The sequence below is a fragment of the Chinchilla lanigera genome, unplaced genomic scaffold (assembly GCF_000276665.1).
Source record: "Chinchilla lanigera isolate Chin_1 unplaced genomic scaffold, ChiLan1.0 scaffold00095, whole genome shotgun sequence".
Lineage (NCBI taxonomy): Eukaryota > Metazoa > Chordata > Mammalia > Rodentia > Chinchillidae > Chinchilla > Chinchilla lanigera.
Genome location: NW_004955496.1, coordinates 5,573,549 through 5,593,672, shown reverse-complemented (window position 1 = coordinate 5,593,672; position 20,124 = coordinate 5,573,549). Strand labels below are relative to the sequence as shown.

Below are 20,124 nucleotides of genomic sequence, written 5' to 3'. Positions count from 1 at the left end.
ATAGATATGGGGACAGAGTGAGATGTCTGTGGAAGTTCTAGCAAAAGCCTTGGTATGCCAAATGTTTACCAGGATGTGCTGCCAACATTGCACTGCTGGGCTTTGCTTTTAAAGTAGTGGTAAATTTTGATGGATTTAGAAGTTCTGTTTTTACCTTGTTTTATTAGAATGTCTGTTTGATTATACATACTAGTAACAGACACAGTGTGGTGCTGTGAAAACAACTGGACAATGTAAACTCTCCATTTTTGATTTGCTACATAGTACAGCGTACATTTCTTGCCACTTCACCTACTTGTACCTCAATTCCAAACCTATAAAATGGTTTACAGAAGGTAGATTTTAGACAATCCAAGGACTTAATCAGCTTTAAGTTTGTGATTTATATTCTCTGATGGGCCAACTGAGAAACAGAGTGACAGAATACCAATACTTGCTGCTTGGGAACTTCACTTTTTTTTTTTGGTGGCAGGGTACCAGGAATCAAACTCAGGATCTCACGCTTGCTAGGCAGGTACTGGGCTGCTGAGCTATATTCCCAGCCCCATCATTTCTTAAATAAATACTACATATGTTGTATTTTCCCAGGTATTCATATGCAATACCATGGATTTATCTGGGCATTTATATGTAACACTATGGATTTATCCTTTCAGAGCAGTGTTGTAAATAGTGACATCTAGTGACTAAACAACAGATCATTTGGCAAAAGTTCACAGCCAATTCATTAGTTTTCTAAATATAGATAATTAACTTTGTGGTTTAGCTAAATAAATTAAGATTGTTTCTCACCTATCCCTTCTATGTATTTAAGAAAAACAAATCAAATTTTACAGTAGCTTAATGATTAGATACATAAGAATGTAAATTTCCCTTGAGTCATACTGTATACAGAGTTCAGTATTAATTATAAATGAGACTTCCCATGCTTTTATTTGTCCTCTCTTATTTGGTTGGCATATCTTCACTGAATCTCTTTTTAAATCATGCCCATTGGTTTAGAGTTATTTCAAACAAACTTTCTGCACACCACAACACAAAACCGGATGTCATTTTTACTTCTTGAATTGTCATACTTCATTTTTTCACTTGCTCTATCCTTTTTCTACATCTCTGGTTATCTTTTCTGGGTCTTCTTTACTAGCTTCTTCCATTTATTTCTTAAGTACTGGGGTTCCTCAGAATTCTCCCCTATGCCTTATTCTCTTCCCACTCTATACACACATCTAGAAAAATATTCTATTCCTATGGCTTTGATTATGACTAATCCACTGATATGTTGGCCTACAGACACTCTCTTGAGATTCTAACTAGTATATCTCACTACTTATTGCATATATCTACTTTAAGTTGCACCTCTTTGCACTTCAATTCCAAACCTATAAAATAGGTTAGAAAGGGAGGATTTTAAACAATCCAAGGACACAGATACAACTGAACTAAATATCTTTTCCCATCAAATCTATCACTTCTTAAGAGAATTGCCTATCTTAGGAAAAGAAACCACCATCTACCTAGTTGCTGAAATTACAAACTGAGAAATCAGTCTTTCTCCCCCTACTAAATCACTATGTTGTCTACTGCTCTCCAGATAAATTACCACTACTACAGTCCAGACCATAAGTTTCTTTTTTCTTAGATATTGTAATAGCCTTCCAACTGTCCTCCCCACCTCTAGCACTGTTCCTCCTCAATGTAATTTCTACAGTGCAGAACAACCTCCTGAAATGCATGATTAAGAAAACTCTCTGCTTAATATTTTTTAGTAGTTAACCATGGAAGAAAAACAAACTCCTTAAACCGCCATATAGGGCTCTTGTATCTATTTATCTCTTTGTTCTTTCATTTGACAGTCTAAACTTTAGCCATACTAAATTTCAGTTCTTCTATTTGCCATGTCTCACATCTCAAAACTACACACCCAAAGCCCACTCTTGTCCATACCCCCAAAACCTACATTTGTACATATTCCCGTTATCCAATCTCCTCTTGTGTTTTCGAAGACCACATTCTTAAAGTATATGTACTCTCTGCTATGGTTTGGAGCTAAAATGTCCCCCAAAGTCTCATGTGTTCAGAGGTGGGGCTTTTGGAAGGTGACTGAATCACAAGGGCACTATATTTATCAATGGATTAATCCACTGATGAGTTCAGAGCTCAATGGGTTAATGGGAAGATAGAGCACCATTGAATGAGACAGGTCACCGGGGTGTGGCTTTGTGGAGTATACGTTGTCCCTAGCCCCTTTCCCCCTCTATTTCTACCCCCTGCTTGTGGCAGCCATGAGATGAGCAACTATGCTCCACCATACCTTTCTGCTATGACGTTCTTGGCATAGGCCCCGCAATGGAACTAGGCAACCATGACTTATTGTTAAGGTTTGGATCTAGAACGTTCCCCAGAAGTCTTGTATGTTCAGAGGTTAGGTTTTTGGATGATGATTGGATCATGGCAGGTGTCATATTCCAGTGAGGAGTTCACAGTTAAATGTACTGTCAGGTGACGAGGACTGGTTGGAAGAGGCAGGTCTCTGGGGGTGTGACCTAGAAGGGTTTATCTGCATCCTTGGCTCGATCCCACTTTCCCTCCTTCCCTCTCTTCTCCTCCCTCTTTCTCTCTGTCTCTGACCTTCCTTCCTAGCCATCATAACATGAGCAGTCTAGCAGGCCACTCTGCCATGCTGTTTCTGCCTTGGAGCCAGCCTACCATGGACTGAAAGTGTGAGCCAAAATAACCTCTGCTACTTTAAGTTGTGAGTGTTGGGTATCGTATCTCAGAGATAAGTGACTAAGACAGATTTTGGTACCAGAGAAGCGGGGTTGTTCCTGTGACTACACCTGACCATGTCATTTGGAACTGACTATTGGGATGACTTAGGAAAGGTGTAGTGATGCTGGCTAGAGAAGTCCTAAGCTGGATGAGAGATTCTGGTCAAAGATCAGAAGAATGTTCACAGAAATGCAGACAGTAAAGATAAGGCTTGGAGGTTTTAGTTGGGAACAAGCAGCCCATTGGCAGTTGGACTGAAGGCCATGTATGTTATGCTCTGGCAGAAAATTTGTCTACATTTTGCCCATATCCTGAGACTTCAAGGGAGACTGAGATTATGGGGAGCAGACTAATTAATTTGGTGGAGAAAATGTCAGTGTCCAGGGTGTGGCATGGGTACTGTTGACTGTTCTTTCGTCAGATGTACAGTGAATATCAGGAATAAACAGCAAAACTAGTGTGAAAAATCTAAAAAGTTTATTATTGCCAGAAAGAAAAAAACTGTGAAGTTGAGTCAAAGAAAGATTATGGTTCTGACAAGATTAGTGTCTTTTTTTAAAAAAAAGACAAGTACTTTGCTTCAAGAAAATGAAAAAGATGGCTTGAGGGCATCTCAGAAATTGTCCAGGCCCTATCTTTTCCAGGATGAAAGATATAAAGCTTTCATTTGAGGAGAGAACCCCTGAGCTCCCCATTTGAGAAGGACTTCTTAGGGAATTGGTTTACTGGGATTTATTTCACAGTGATCAGCTATCCAGGTACTCAGAGGTCTCTAGGGCAATGGTCAAGAGGGTCTGGCTCCTGCTTGAGTGGGGAGCAGACCTCGACATCATCCATGCGGTGCTGGCTTCACAGGTAGGCAGAATGTAAGTTATAAGGTCATGAAGGCTTCCACCAAGATTTCAGAAGGCCTGGGATGCCAAGCAGTGTGCCTCTGAAGGGGCAATTTATAAAGCTATGAGAGTAAAGCCAAAAGCACAGTGGTGAATCCAGGAAGCTGGAGATGCTAGGAACCTGGAATGTATGCTAAGGAATGAGGTGGACAGTCAGTGGGGCCACCCCTACGAGAGAGGCCACAGGAGCTGCAACAGTTGATACCAAAGGGGTGCAGCCACCCAAGCCCTTTGGAGCCCACATCTTGTCATAACTGCACTGGGTGTTGGACATGGAACTACAGGATATATCTGCCCTCCTGGGTTTTGGCCTCATCCCTTTTTATCCCATTATTTTTCTCTTTTGGAATGAAAATGTTTACTTTGAGCCATTGTATATCACAAGTATTTCACTTTCTTATTTTTATAGGGGTCCACAGATAGTTTGCCTTGATTATCAGAGGAGACATTTGACTTAGACTTTTTAGTATGTTGGAACTGTTAAGAACTCCTAGAGATGGATTAAATTCATTCTGCATAAAGAAACAGATGCGATCTTTTGAGGGCCAGAGGCAGATTATTAAGGTTTAAATCTAGAATTTTCCCCCAAAAGGCTCATGCATTTAGAGTTGGAGCTTTTAGAAGATGGATTATGGTGGCACTAGATTAATCCACTGATGAGTTACAGATAACTATGGTCTTAGAAAATTGGGATTGGTCAAAGATGTAGGTCACTGGTGTGTGTGTGCGTGCGTGTGCACATGTGTATGACCTGGAAGGGTTTTTCTTTCTCCTTGGCTCTCCTTTCTTTCTCTTCCTCCTGGATATTATGATATGAATAGCTTTTCATCTGCCATGCCATTTCTGCCCTGGCGCTGGCTGACCCTGGACTGCAACAGTAAGCCAACATAAACATTTCCTCCTTTAAATTGTGGATGTTGGTATTATGTCTCAGTGACAAAGTGACTAATACACTTACTAAATAAACCAAAGATTTATTTTGGCTTACCTCTTAAACTATGAGCCAAAGTAACTCTTTCTTCCTTTAAGGTATTTATTTTATCATAGCACATGCATACACACACACGCACACACACACACACACAAAAACTGATGGACACTCTCTCTTATATCAAATTCATTTTGCTTAAACGCTATTAGACCACATGCTTTAGTATCTTTGTCTTTAAGAACTCTTTATTTCGGTGGACATGGTGGCACATGCCTGTAATCCCAGCACTTGGGAGGCTGAGGCAGGAGGATCATTGCCAAATTCAAGACCAGCCTAGGCTATAAAGTGAGCTCAAGGCCAGGCTGAACTGCATAGCGAGACCCTGTCTCAAAAAAAAAAAAAAAGACTGTTTCTCTCATCTTACATCTTTCTCTAATCAGCTCTCCGTAGTAAAATATTATCTTGGGATATCTACAGTGCTATATGCACTGCTTCTCACCACATCTCTCTTCATTGTACTTGTCAAAGCACATAACTACTATGTGTTGACAAAATCCAGCATGCAGGTATCTTCATTTTAATTGACCTCTCTGTACCATTTAGTACCATCGACCCTGTTTCATTGTCTTGCTTTTTATATCACAATCCTGTTTGGAGTTTCCTCCTAATTCACTGGCTATTCCTCCCTCTGTTTTGCTTACTTTCTCCCTGCTTTAATCACTGGAATGTTCTCAATGAGGATACTTATTCTAGGTAGTTTTTTCCTACATGCTAGTGACTCGCAATTTTTAATTTCTTGTCTTTTGCTCTCTTCACAAAACTCAAGATTCTGAACTTACCCAATCAGCATTTAAAAATTAAGGTAAGCAAAATAAAACCCCTCCCCTCTTTCTTTGCCAGTCTTTTCCATTTCGCAAACGGCACAACCACCTATTCACACTCAAGCAAAAACCTAGAAGCTAGGAGCAACTCTTGCTGTTTCCTCACCCCCACATTCAAAATATCACAAAATCTGCAAGCTCTGCCTGCAAAATGTATGTCATGCGCTTCTACTTTTTGGTTACTTTATCTCAAACTTCTGTCATGGCCTCTTGAATTTCACCATTGTCTTCCGCCAGGAATCTTGCTCCCTGCCCCTGTGATCCATTTGCTGCGAAACAACCTTTTTTAAAAAAAGCTAAAGCAATCATATCACTCCCTTCGTCAAAATTCACTACTGGATTAACAATTTTTCACTTAGTCACTGCATTTACCGTTATGCAAAACTCCTTGTTCATATACTGCTTATCAGTTTATTTTCTATCTTCCCTAACTAGAATTTAAGCACCATGAGAACAGAGATCTTTTTAGTCTTTCTTGGCATTGTACTCAAAATACCTAAAACATTTGGAAAAGTACGATTTTCTAAAAATTTTCCACCAATGCCTGTTTCGAAGAACATCACTCAACTTCTGTATTTGACTAACATCTGCAGTGACCACCGCCAGACTTAGCTCTGGTCCAGTGAATGCCGCCGTGGATAGGCTTGGCTCCTTCACAAGCGCGTCCCTTCCTTCCATCAATCATAGGTACTGAGTGTATACTGTACTATTTTCAGGTACAGTTTACTTCTAGTGTTTAGTTTCTGTGGCGGTTCAGATCTGGGGTATGAATCCACCGCTAAACGTGCTGTTAGGCGATGCGGCCTGGTGGGAAGAGGCTGGGGACATGACCTGGGTTTATCTCCTCCCTTCTCTCTCTGCCCACAGGATGAGCATGAAAACAATCTACGAAAGGAGAAGCGCTATAAAATGGTACAGTACTCCTTCCTCTCTGCACCTGCCTGTCTGGTAGTGGGCAGGGGCTCACGACCGCGGAGCACCGAGAAACAGTAGTGCACACTCTGCAGCTCAAGGAGGGATACACACTAACGTCTCCTCCCCGCCCACAGTGACGGGGAAAGGAATTCCCTCGGCGACAGCCTGGGTGCCCTTCTCGCACTCTCACTAGCAGCAATCCTGACTGCGGCCCGTGGGCCAGCCCCCGCCAGGGCTCAGCCTGCCCCTTGCTGTCCCCCGGCCCGGTGTGGGTGTGAGGCGCCGACACCCTCGTGTGCCCCGCACAGACCCTGTGTGTACACCACCGGCGCTCAGGGAAGGACAGACCCGAGCCGCTGCCTCACTTGCACGTCCCGGACGGTGCGCGCGGGAAGCCCGGCAGGAAGGCAGAGGACGAGGGGCGTGCGACGGGCGGGGAGGAGGTGCTGGAGGCTGCAGGGAGGACGCGTGCCGAGCCTAGAAATCAAAGAAAGCGGGAGCACGTAGGACTCCCACAGCGACCCTCCGCGGCGCCCACAACCGACAGCAAGCCACGCGCTCCGCGGCGCGCCAGGGCGTCTGGGGCGGGGCTGCGCCACGGCGGGGAACCAATGGCGGTAGAGAGGCGGGGCGTCGGAGCGGGCCAATTATGGGAAAGGGGCGGATCAGGCGACCGGCGCAGTTTTGTTTAGTCGGTCGCTGTGCTGCGCGTGTAAGTGACGTCACTCTGCCGCATTTATAGGTGCGGTGGCACTGGGTTCTCCCGGTGGTTTGACTTTATTCGAACCATTTCTTCCAGTGTCTCTTCTGAATATCGACCTATCGGATTGTAAAAGCCTGCTGGATATTTTAACTAGGAAGCAATGCCTTGGGTTGCAGGTGTCGGAAGTAACTTCTCAAAACTCATGAGGTGTTTTCTTGAAATCAGTTTAAATACAGCCAGATAGTGGAAAATCAAGGTCTCCGAGTCAGGACTGCCGGGGTTCAGCGCTGCCGCTCAGTGTCCCTGGGACCTCGGCGAATGCAGGCTCCCAGAGCTGGTTCCTTCCTGCGAGAACGAAGGACACTTGCCAAGTTAACGCCACAGGGCTTGGTAGGAAGAAAACACTTGGTAGAGGGTTACCAGTATAAACCCTTTTATGTTTTGCTCATGAAGTCTTCTGTTCCAAGTTTCATAGGAGGCAAAGTAGAGCTGTTGCAGTTGAAGGTGGTTCCAAAGGTGTCCGTCAAGTTCCTCTCAAGGAATCCCCATGCTTTCTAAAACAGTACATGGAAAACAACTGTTTTTGGGAGTGTGGGGAATTGCTCAGACTGTTTCAAAGCTAAGGACACCTGAGGACGTGACCTTGCTTGTCAAGCGCAAGGCACAATGGGATACAATTATGTAACTATGACTTTGCACAGGTAAACATGCATGCGCTGCTTACAGCACTATGTAAGAATGTAAACATGAGATAACAACCTGTACAAGAATTATACAATAAAAACAGGCGGCTCTGGCGCTGCAGCTTTGCTTTGCTCCATGCTGCCTGCTGTTATTGATGTCTTGCATACGTGCATTCTTTAACCTTGGGACTTCCACTGCGAAAATCTCCCTTGGGCCCCCTGAGCAGGCCGACAAGGTACAAGCCCAAACTTCTTAGGAAGGCAAACTGCATTTTCCTGACGCTCAAAACAACTTTTACTTAAAAACCCTATGTTCCTTTTGCCTCAGTGTTTTATCTAAATTGATTTTGTCTGCTGAGGACGTTCTCTTTTCTCTTCTTCCAGTGTAAGGTCTGGTTGCTTTGGATATTAAATGTCCCCCAAAGCACATGTGCTACAAGCTCAGTCTCCAGCTTGTGGCACCTTCAAGAAGTAGTGCTTCGTGGAAGTTAGGTCACTAGGGGTGGGGACACGGGGACTCCAGCCCCTTTCCTCTGCTTTTGTTCCCCGGCCATGAGATTAGCAGCTTTGCTCCACTACACATTCCCTGTCATGATGTAATACCTTGCTGCAGGCCCCAAAACAACGGGACCAACTGACTATGGATTGAAACCATGAGCTGAAATAAGTATTTCCTCCTTAGAAGTTGATTGTCTTGGGTGTTTTGTGATAGCAACGTAAAGCTGACTTACCCAAGATCTGATTCAAATTACACCTCTTTCTTGAGTTTCCATAAGAACTCACTGTAACACCTTCCCACTTTCACCATGTTGTAGATATCTCAGCAAAGGAGAGAGGTTATTTGCTTTCTGGTTTTAGGAGAGTAGCTAGTGTCTTTGTGATAGGGTTTATAAAATGTTTTGTTCTCATTGGGAAAATCAGTTAGACCCTCCAGGGATACAGGGAAGAAGGACAAGGGTTCCAGCTGAGAAGGAGGACTTGCTAGGAATCCAGTGGCCTGTTTCAGAAGCAATGGAATACTGGAGAGTTAAGTGCTTTGGGGTCCCTGTAAGGAAGATGAAGCGTACATTCAAAAAAGTTTAGAAATTCTCACCAGGTCAGAGGGCTGAGGCTAGAATTAATTTGAGTTAGTCACTAAAAAAAAACGTGATGCCACTTGTTCCTAAAGTGGCAAGAAGCATTTTCCACCTGTTACATATTACTACATAAACGATTCATTTAGAAATAGGACATTCTCAACACTTAAAAAATTATGTCCACTTATTTAAAGACAACATAATGAAAATAACAGTGATTTTAAATAACTTTATACAGCTGATACCTTTTATATAAATAATAGCTATTTAAAATAAGTCAATTTGCAACAATGCCAAAAGCAAGAAACTTGAGTAACAAAGTCTTACTTATGGCAATCTATTGTTTTTACTATACCCGATATGATAGAAGTTATTTTAAAAATATCTTCCACATTAGTACCTTTGTACTTCTGAAAGGCCTTCATTAAACATACTTAGTCCTTGATCTGTTTGGTGTTTCAGTGCCTTCTTTCCTGGTCTTATATCTATTTGTCACTCTCAAGTGCCTGTCATTATGCTCCAGGCTTTATTGTTTTCCAACTCTTCTAATATGCCAGCCTTTCCCTGTGCTGTTCCCATCTTCACCTACTCCCTAATACCTACGCATGTATCCGGAGCCTCTCCACTTGAGGTCCAGTTCAAGTAACACCTTCTCTGAGAAGCCTTCCTCAGTTTCCCCACTGAGAACAAGTTTTGAATTATTCTGTGGCTTACAGCTCTTTGTACATATTTCATTGCCTTGTAAGGTTCCTGAAGTGAACTAGTATGTCCGATTCATATTTGTATTCTCCAAAGTGTCAGGCTCCCTCTAGAAACCAAGTTCCCTTAAAAGCAGAGCCCTTGGACAGCTTGTTCGTTGCTGTATTCCCTGGTGTTGCACACAATGCCTGGCACAGTGGCATGTAGTAAGTGTGTTTTCAGTGAGGTAATGAGTGCATTTTGAAATAGAAGTTCCACAAAGGCAGGAATTTTATTTATTAAAAATAAATACATGAATGAACACCTGATTGTGAAAGCTCAGCATTTACTGTATATAATAAAATATTCAAATTATGTATCTTGATAAAATTAAATATATTTATGTTGTCTTTCACTCAACTAATTCAGTAGATAATATAACTTCCTAAAAATAAGACATCCTCCAAAATGGTATGAGTAAAATTTAGAAGACTCAAACTGAAGAATATTTATATTAAAGCCAGTTTCAATTTTCTTCCTTGCCCTTTTTTGTGTTCTGTCTTCGACAATGAAAATGTATTATTTTATAATCAGAAAAATTATTTTTAAAATAATGTAACAGATGAGACTATTTGTAAACGAATGTATGACAGGAAATCTAGAGGACATCCAACTTCAGTCAAGGTTATTGAAGTTAATGCCAGAGAAAAATATTAGATTGTTGCAATAACAAAGAGCTGAAACTTAACTATTTGTCTGGAAACATAAACTCTCAGTAGAGAGGTGGACGTTACTGACTCTAGGAAAGAAGGTGTTTGAAGAGCAAGAATGCACAGTGTCAGTTTGCATTGTCTTTGGGAAAATGACACTCCTGTGAATTACAAACAATTATATTCTCCCATCTCTAATTCATGTGTTGAAGCCCTAACAATCCAACGTGATGGTATATGGATGGGATGTGAGGAGGTAATGCAGTTATAACAACCCAAGTAAGTAAACTGGACTAAGCAGACAAAGAATGGAACTGTTGTAAGGCAAGAAGTTACCTGAAACTAGATGTGGCCCCCCTCTCAGATTCAATAAATGTTTATTAAGTGCCTACTATGTTCTATACTCTAAAATGGTTCAAAGATGACTAAAACAAGTCTTCTAAACCCAAGGAACCAAGTTAATAGCAGACAAACATATAAACAACCTGAAAAGGTCAGATAGATGTGTTCTGGTGGACTGGAGATCAAAGGAATTGTTCTTATCCCTGACTGGTGGGGCTAAGTTTGGTTGGTCAGTTTGTGAACAAACTAACTCTGATTTCACCAGCTGAGTCACTGAGAGAAGAGTTGTGGCTTTTGGGCTGGAGATGTAGCTCAGCTGTAGCTCAGTGGTACAGAGCTTGCCTGGAACATGTAAGACTCTAGGTTTGACCCCCTGGCACCTTAAAAAAAAATGAAGAAACAGAAGCAAAAAGAAAAGCTATGACTTTAAATGTGGTGATAAAACCAAGGCTTCACGCAGGGAGCCCATTGGCCTTTTCATTCTGACTTTAATATTACCTAGCAATAAATAAATTCCTCCCAAGACTTTTCAGTCATAAGCATAAGGTTTCAGAGATCATGGAAGAGATGGAAACTTAGATGGTGGCTGCCACAGTGATCACAAATCACGAAACTGATGAAAGTTAACGTAAGTTTAAGCAAGCTACTGGGCAGCTGAAGAGATACTGGAATTGCTGTTTCCCTTGCTAACTTTGAATTGTAGGTATGTCCTTATACGAATTAACCCATTTATGCCAAACACTGAAATTTTTCCAATGTTTGTATGAAATTCATATATGTTACCCAGAAAAATTCAAGGAACAAGAATTTGAAAAGAACACATTTCATTATGTTCCATTGTTATGGGCATCCCCAAAACGGATCACTAAACATTGAAGGGTAACAATATAAAATGAAGAAGTGTTTGGAAAAAGAAGATAGATCAGACATAGAATACAACACACAGTGTGCTAAGGACAAGGGCTCAAACTGCTGCATAAAGATATAGGCACACTTTTCACTCTATCATAGTTTAAACATTACACATTTCAAAATACATCTTGCTAGAATTAGCCTGTGGTAACAGCTTTCTGATCATTATGTTCAGCATTTTGCTCTTTTCACCTCTAAAGCTGCACAGAAGTCTGTTGAGGAACTTCGTCTTCATTTTGATGTTCAAGCTTCTGGAGAAACCCGGGGCCCAGCAAACCAATAAGTAGGGCTCCAATGGGGGCTGTGATAAGAATGGCCAAAAAGGCCACTGTCAACACATCCATTCCATAGCGTTCTAACTGCTCCTCTCCATGGGACCGTGCTGTGTCCAAAGCCACCGATCCTATTGCAGCCTAAAGTTGAAGATAAGAGAAGCACACATTTGCAAAAAATAATCTGCTGTTTCTTTAGCCTAAGAAAGTTGTGTTAGTCTTCTTTCAAAGTGTACTGCAGTTGGCTTTGACTACTTCTTCCTGCCCTTGCATGGGGACAAACTGATGACACATATGTACCTATTTGTAAGGTTCTTAAGTATCAGGCACATACATCTCAAGATGTAAGGAAAATACAGGTGTCAATGTTAATCAAAAGCATGTATAGCATAAGTTCTACATACTAAATGTTTTCTTGTTCTTTCTATTTTTGTCTTTAAGAATGTGGAATTAAGAAAAAAAAAGAGCTAAGCATGGTGCATGCCTACAATCCTACCACTCTGTAAACTTTTTGTTTGTTTGTTTGGCACCGGGAATTGAACTCATGACCTCATGCTTGCTGGGCAGGTGCTGTACCGCTGAGCTAAATCCCCAGCCCAATCCTACCACTCTGGAAGACTGAGGCAGGAGGACTGGAAGTTGAAGCCCAGCCTGGGCAGCTTGGTAAGATCCTGTCTCAAAAACAAACAACAAACAAACTAAAAAGAGATGAGATTGTAGCTCAGTGAGAAAGCCCTGGGTTCATTACCCAGTACTACACTGGGGAGGGGGAGAGATAGAGATAGAGAGAGAGAGAGACAGAGAGAGGAGAGAGAGAGAATTTATTGGATTCTAATGTGTTATTTTTGAGCTTAAACTAACTTTGAAACAACATGAACCATGAAAGTGTTCATGTCTGAAACAAGATGTTAATATAGTTCGGTGTTTAGATAACTCTGGCTCCAAAGTTGGTAGTATGTTTTATTTACAATGTACTACTGGAAAGTTTTATGAAAATTCTCATTTTTTTCAGAGGTAAAATGTAACGTTCTGAGAGCACATAGGGAACAGTCTATTAGTCAATGTGATTATCTCAGAACAGAGCAACATTTGCCTCTAAGATGATGAAGCTGAAGGGGAAAAACTGCGCATCAGACAGCATGGCAGAGACTGACAGCTGCCCACAAACATCTTAAGTCCCATGTCTTTCTACAAGAAGGCTGCCGAGTTGTAGCTGGTCACACTGCTGTGCGCAAAACTTCCATTTCCCCAGCCCTTTGGCCACTAGATGTCGCTGTTCATCGAAATTGTGGCCACTAAGAGGTGCGTGCGGGGGATCAGAGCCACCCGTAGGTGCTCCCGGGAAGGAACGGCTGCGTTTTCCGTGAGGCTCCCTGTTCCAAACCCCGGGCTGCATGTGGCGACTATGACTCGTGGGTGGGCGGCATCTGCTGAGGATGGCAATCACCAGGCCTCTGATGGAAAGGCGGACAGTGATCTCTCGTGCAGTCCCTGCGCCGAGGCTCTGTGTTACTGTGGGGTTCCCTGTGCCAGAACTAACCTGACAGTTTATGAGTTCCTTGCAAGAACTTCACATATTACACTACAGTGTATGTTTCTCGTTCAGTTCTCTGCGTCTGTGTGCGTGTGTGTGTGCACGCGCATGTACCTACCTTTTGGGATTTGTATGTATGCCATACTGCGATTTAAAATAGATTTCTTATAACGGAAGATCACGGGAAAGGAACTTTTAAACACTAATACAGAGTGAATCTCTATATGAAAGTCTTGTTTCTTGTGTAAGATCCACAGAAGTAAACAGAAGATTCTATACGATCCAGTCAGCCCTGCATGTCCCTGCTCTCCATCTATAAATTTAACCAACTACAGACTGAAAGTATTAAATTAAGTTGCATCTGTACTGAATACGTACAGACTTTTTCCTTGATGTTATTCACCAATGAGGTAACAGCTATTCACATAGTACTTACACTGTAGTAGGCTTTATGAGTAATCTAGAGATGATTTCGAGGCCAGGAGAGGATGTGCATAACTTACATACTCGGGGATGTGGCAGAGTGGGCCAGTGGATACCCCAGAGGGTACCGAGGGATGCCTTCTACAACACACACAGAATCCAACACATCCTCGGTAATTTCTCCATATTTTAAAATACTGCTTTGATGGTAGGAGGATGGTATCTTTGAAGTAGGAGCGTCTAGAAACACATCTTCCATACGCAGAATCACTATTTTGATATTTACCTACTGATGTTACTATAAATAGTGTTAACCACTATGTAGCAGTCTGGTGGACAAAAAGAAAAAACCCTGGGATAAAGCCCAAGCCCAAACCACATACAGTCTGGAAAATAATTACAGAACATACGCATCTTTCAAAGCCTTCTAAATTAAGAACATCTGATTTTCACTGCATGAAAATAAGTCTGCGAATATCAATAAACTGCAAATTAATCAGACAGAATAGTTAAGTCTCTCGTAAGTAATCCCAAATATACAATACTATGTATTTACTATATAAGTCATTGCATACTTGCAACACGTTATAATTATACAATTCTAATTTAATTAACAATTACAGGTATTCTAACAAAGGCACAATCAACATCTGAAGCACGGATCCATAAGTGCTCTCTTTGTTATCTGTTCATTAGAGTACACAGATTTTTGGGTCAAGAGAGTGAGACATTTCTTAGGAGTTTGAGCCAGTTGTGAATAATAATAGCAATTAACAATCTTGAAAATCAAAATCAATACACTAGTCCCCCTTATCCTTGGGGATGTGTCCCAAGATTCCCAGTGCGCCTATGAAACAGACAGTAGCAAAGAATATCTATCTAACTATCTATCTATCTATCTATCTATCTATCTATCTATCCATCTTTCTATCTATATCTATATCTATCTATCTATCTATCTATCATCTATCTATCTATCTATCTATCTATGATTTGCTACATGTTTTTCCCTTATTAAGCTAAGAGTTTGCACCTTTTAACCTACAGGAAGCAACTGATGTCTCCTCTTTGGCATATGCAAATCACAGGCACCGCCATGCCCCATGCTCTGGGCCATTATTGTGTAAAACAAGGATCACCTGAACACAGCCCTGCCACACTGCAACAGGTGACTTGATACCTGAGACTAACAGGTGTGCACAGCATGGACGTGCCAGACAAAGGGAAGATTTGTGTCCCCAGGCGGACACTGCAGGATGGAGTAGGACAGTGTAATGTTTCATCCTGCTCTTCAAACAGCAAGCAGCGTGAAACTTATGAACTGCTTCCTTCTGGAATTTTCCACTTAGTATTGTTGGATTGTGACCAGACACGGGGAACACACAAGCCACAGAAAGCGAAACTGTGGATAAAGGAGGACTATTGTAAAACATTTACTGAGTTTTTTCAATAAATCTTTTCTTCATTGTGTATCCTGGAGTCAACAGTAATACTGACATGGAAGTACTTCCAAACATCAGAATAGGCGATGCCATTTCTGTTGTACTCTCTTTTGGAAGATATTGAAATAAAAAGAGTTCATATTGCTTTAATTAAAGAGTTCCGAATAAATAAAAATTCAAACAAATCCCTCCTGTTGCTACTGCTTTTTACTCATGCAGGGGTTTACAGGACTTATTCTGATGGTGTAAAGGTATTTTAATGAGTCGTAACATTTTAAAACAAATATACTAAAAGCAAGGTTTTCATTTTGGCCTCTCTCATGCTAGGTGTAATTGTATCACTGAACACCTTCCCCAGACTTCTATGTTATTTTTTGATATTTTAAAAACTTTGAGACAGGGTCTCAGTCAGTTGTTTAGGCTGGCCCAGACTTTCAACCGTCCTGGCTTCAGCCTCCCACGTAGCTGCAGAGTGCAGGTGTGCGCCACCTCACCTGGCCCCAGATCAGACTTTTAAAGAGTAGATTCACGTAACTCTTTATAAAGCCCACTGGAATTACTTATTGTCACTACATTGCAATAAGCCTTTTTATTCACTGTTTTAAGGGATCATACAGAATCAGCAGTTGAAATGGTAAGCTATCTTGCCCATCATTACCTGGACTGTTGCCTTCGGAAGCCAAGCAAAAGAAATAAATAACTTTTCCTTTATGTTAAAACCAGCAAAACACACCATGAGAAATGTGGTCAAAATTCGTATGAGCACTGCAATGCACAAGGTGGCAACACAGAAGCCTGGAAGAAAGATTTGATTTTTAGAAATAATGAAATACTAGTGGAGACATTACAAATCATGTATAACTACTGATCCAAAATACTACCAATAGGAATAATGTAAAACCATTAAAACATTAAAATATGAAAATGTTTAGTCATGACTTATCAAAAAATCAGTATTAAGCATCAATTTGTTTAAAATGTTTTCTCTAGATTAAACCCAGAAATTAAACATTTGAATTCTTACAAAGGAGATTTAAATGTTTTATCCCTTATACTATACAGCAAGATCCACGCTTTCTTCCATGTGCTTACTTAATAAGAAGCAATTAATATGTGCAATAAGCTTTAAACCCGGTACCAGTATATAAAAATGTAAAACATAGTGTTTCCTTCTCTGCAGTTGTAAATTGGAGGGAGGCAGAAGCAGGTATACTGTGTGGTGAGTGAAGCTTGTGCATGAGAATAGAAGAGGCAAAACTATTTTGCCAAAGTAGACGAGCATCTTTTGCAGAAGGAAGGACTAGAGGTGGCATTTGTACTTATCAGACACTATGGGGTGGGGAGCATGGCAATCAGAAAGGGCTTGGACTGCTACCATCTTAAACACAGAGCCACAAAATCCTTCCATGAAGGGACACAGAGCAGCCTCACAACAGACTCTCCCACACTGTGTGTCTGGAGTTCAGAAGGGATAAACCAGCTTCTCAATGTCGAAGTGTAGCTACTGCAGGGGTATCTGCGATGAATCTGCAATGTGGCAGTTTATGTGGAAACTTCTGGAAAGTTTCTGTGGTTTTGTTGAAGAGTGCTTCGCCAAGTTGGGGTGTTCAGAAGCTTCTGTTGCCTGCTGGATGGGACACAAGAGAGTTGCTTTGGTACTATGCAGTTTGTACTTGATGTCTCTGGTGCAGGTGAGGCCAAAGGGGTGACACACAGGGATACCACGGACAGCGCTGGAAACAGCGACAAGGAGCAGCATTTGAGCTACGTTTGGTGTGGAGGAGACAAAGGGCTCCACAACACAGCAGGATTCAGTGAAGAGTGTTTTAAAGATGCAGTAACACCAAATGTTGCTAAGAGATGAAATAAAACAAAGACTGGATTCATTGAAATATCTTGGGAGCGCATGGACTGAGGAAAAGAACCGGTGCTTAAGTCGAAAGGTGAAATGGAGCTGTTTAGCTATTGGTTTTTTTTCTTTTTTTTCTTTAATTTGGGAAGAAAGAAGAAAGTGCAGTAGGAAAGGGGTAAAGGGAAATGGAGAAAGTACATCTATTATCTCTCCTATTTTAACATACGTTATTTTACATTGTGGTATGATACATATTTACCATCCTAACCATTCTTACGTGTACAGTTCAGTAGCATTAAGTATATTCATACTATTGTACAACTAATCTTCAGAACATTTTCTCCTTGAAAAACTTAAATGCCCTTCTCGTCTGAGATGAATACACACTTCTCACATGAAGAAATACAAATGGCAAATAAATACATCAAAAAATGTTCAATGTCATTAGTCATTTGAGATGCAAATTAAAACACCACTGAGATTCCATCTCACCCCAGAAAGAATGGCTATCATCAAGAAATCATCCCATAAAAAATTCTGGAGGGGATGTGGGGAAAAAGGAATTCTTCACTGTTGGTGGGAGTGTAGACTGGTGCAACCACTATGGAAATCAGTCTGGAGATTCCTCAGTAAACTATGACTAGAGGTCCCATTCAACCCAGCTATTTCCTTCCTGGGTATTTTTCCAGAAGAACAGAAAACATCACAGCGATATATGTGCACCCATGTTTATAGCAGCACAATTTGTAATAGTTAAATCTTGGAAACAACTCAAATGTCCATCAACTGAGGAATGGATAAAAAAGATGTGGTATTTTTATACAATGAAGTATTACTCAGTTATAAAGAAAGATAAACTAGAGGCTTTTATGGGTAAATGGATGCAACTAGAAACCATACTCATTAGTGAAATAAATCCGATTCACATGTGTAAACATCATATTTCCTCCCTACTATAAGAACCTGAAAGAGTAAATGAAATCTGAAAGGTACAAGAGATATTGTGAAAGGGAAAAGAAACTGCTCAGGTAGGAAGGGGAAACTGGGATGAAGGAGGGGAGAGGAAAAAGAAAGAAGGAAGACGAAAAAAATATGTGTGTGTATATATATATATATATATATATATATATATATATATATATATATATACACCCACACACACCCACACACAGGATAGCCAGGATAATTGTACTCCTAATATCTGTTGGTTTATTGAAAGGAATGGTTAATGTGTAATTGTTTGATCAATTTTGCATGCCTGTATCTGGTTATATGTGCAACCATTTTGAAGTTGACATTATCTAATATAACAACCAATATTAATATCCTATCACCATGTTTTGCAATTCTGTATCATTTTTATTGCTCTCTCTGCTGTTTTGTTTATGTATTTGTTTTTGTTATTTTGGGTTTTTTAATGAAAAACCAAATTTATATGTATATATAAGGATAGCTGGAATAGGTGTATTGCTGATGTCTGTGGTTTATTGAAAGGAACAGTCAATGCTTCAAATTTTCTTTTTTCTTGACCAATTTTGCACACTTGAGTTTGGTAATCAGAATGACTGGTCTGAAAACAATATGCAGTATAAGAACCATTGTTGAACTCTTACCATCTTGTACGGTGAAACTCTGCATCGTTTCCAAGGTTTTTTTTTAATTTTTATTTATTTATTTTTGGTTTTTACTTGTCACTGTCTTGGATTGTTAGGTTAAGCTTGCATTCTCATGTCTAGTGGACCGAGCAACTTCACTGAAGATAACAGTATGTGATCTGTTATCACTGTAAATTTGTATCATTTTGTTTTGAGGTCATGTATCATTTTGGTTGTTTTTGTGTTGTTTTGATTTTGTCTTCATTGTTGTTTTGTCAGTTTTTAAAATTTTAAAATAAAAGAAAGCCTTAAATGCCCTTCTCGTTAAACAATTATCCATTCCCCCTGCCCCAGTGCCTGAGAAGCACAGTTATACTCTGTGTCTATGAACTCAGCTGCTCTGGGAACACCCTGGAAGCGGCATCATGCAGGGTTAGTGCTTTTGTGTCTGGCTTATCTCACGTAGCATGAAGCACTCGAGGTCCGTCAGTGTTCCAGCATGTGTCCAAATGGAAGGATGCCTTCTTTAGGATAAGAGATTAAAAGCATTTAAATTCTAAAGAGGAAACAACTAAAAGGATGTTTGGATGTGGAGGAGGAAAAGGGAAGAATCTATATTTGTAACTGAAGGAGGTAGCAAGAGATGGGACTCTCACATGGGGTAAGGACACTGCGATGGAAGAAGAGGAGAAAGGAATGGATACAGGTACACGAGTCAACAGAAGCGCAGTGTTGAGAATCAAGACAGTGTTCCTCTGACGGCTTTTGAGTGTATGAGGGACTAGAAGAAGAAAAAACAAACATTTCTACTCCGGGTGTATGTATTACAGAACTAACAAATTATCTTCAAAAATTCTGGGCCATGATCAGAATAAGGCTTCATGAACATTCTTATCCTTAGGGAAAAATAAAGGGTTAAATAGTCACTGTTTTAGGTAAGCAAGCATTACTGTCTAACTAACCACTTTAAAGTCTTAGGTCATAATTAACTTTTTATAGAAGTGAAACAATAGGAACCCCAAACATAGAACTACTGACGATATCTCAACTGAATATATATATATATATATATATATATATATATATATATAGAGAGAGAGAGAGAGAGAGAGAGAGAGAGAGAGAGAGATCAGATTTATCAAAAAAACCACTTTGAAATTCTTACCAACAGCTTCTGGTCTGAGAGATGCAACAGATACCTCTGCTCCAATCAGGCCAAAAAGAAGTGGCTGGAAAATGTTCCAGGCGATGGCAATTATCTTTTCAACCTCACCCTAAGAGAAAAGCAGAACACATACAGACATTTTTATTATGGTAAATGACAAACTTTAAGAATCTTACTAATTTGAAATCTAAGTTATTTGATCTGAGGACACAGCTTTCTGACATGTGTGAAGGAAAATATTCAGAAAAAGGAGGCCCCGACAGGGCTGCAGCTTGAGGCAGAGTGCTTGCCTTCTGTGTGCAAGGCCCTGGGTTTCATCACTGGGACTCAGGAAAACAAGGAAGGAAA

The 20,124-nt window shown here is 40.6% G+C and overlaps 2 protein-coding genes across 9 annotated transcripts in view; both read right to left on the bottom strand.

The window, feature by feature from the left end:
* Slc9b1 (solute carrier family 9, subfamily B (NHA1, cation proton antiporter 1), member 1) overlaps window positions 1–6,837 on the bottom strand; it is a 50,715-nt gene extending 43,878 nt beyond the window's left edge. For both annotated transcript variants that reach the window (XM_005406240.2, XM_005406242.2), the window contains exon 1: window positions 6,755–6,837. The gene's annotated coding sequence lies outside the window, so the exon portion shown is untranslated. The remainder of the gene's footprint in view (window positions 1–6,754) is intronic.
* Slc9b2 (solute carrier family 9, subfamily B (NHA2, cation proton antiporter 2), member 2) overlaps window positions 5,872–20,124 on the bottom strand; it is a 55,689-nt gene continuing 41,436 nt past the window's right edge. For 5 of the 7 annotated variants that reach the window (XM_013505379.1, XM_005406237.2, XM_005406236.2 and 2 more), the window contains exons 10-12: window positions 19,777–19,885; window positions 15,823–15,959; window positions 9,803–11,906 (exon numbers count right to left, since the gene is read on the bottom strand). In XM_013505379.1, coding sequence (XP_013360833.1) covers window positions 11,688–11,906; window positions 15,823–15,959; window positions 19,777–19,885 — 465 coding nt within the window. In that variant the 3' untranslated portion in view covers window positions 9,803–11,687. Of the gene's footprint in view, window positions 7,647–7,900; window positions 8,821–9,802; window positions 11,907–15,822; window positions 15,960–19,776; window positions 19,886–20,124 lie in introns of those variants that run through there. The other 2 variants (XM_013505377.1, XM_013505378.1) reach the window with 2 other exon arrangements.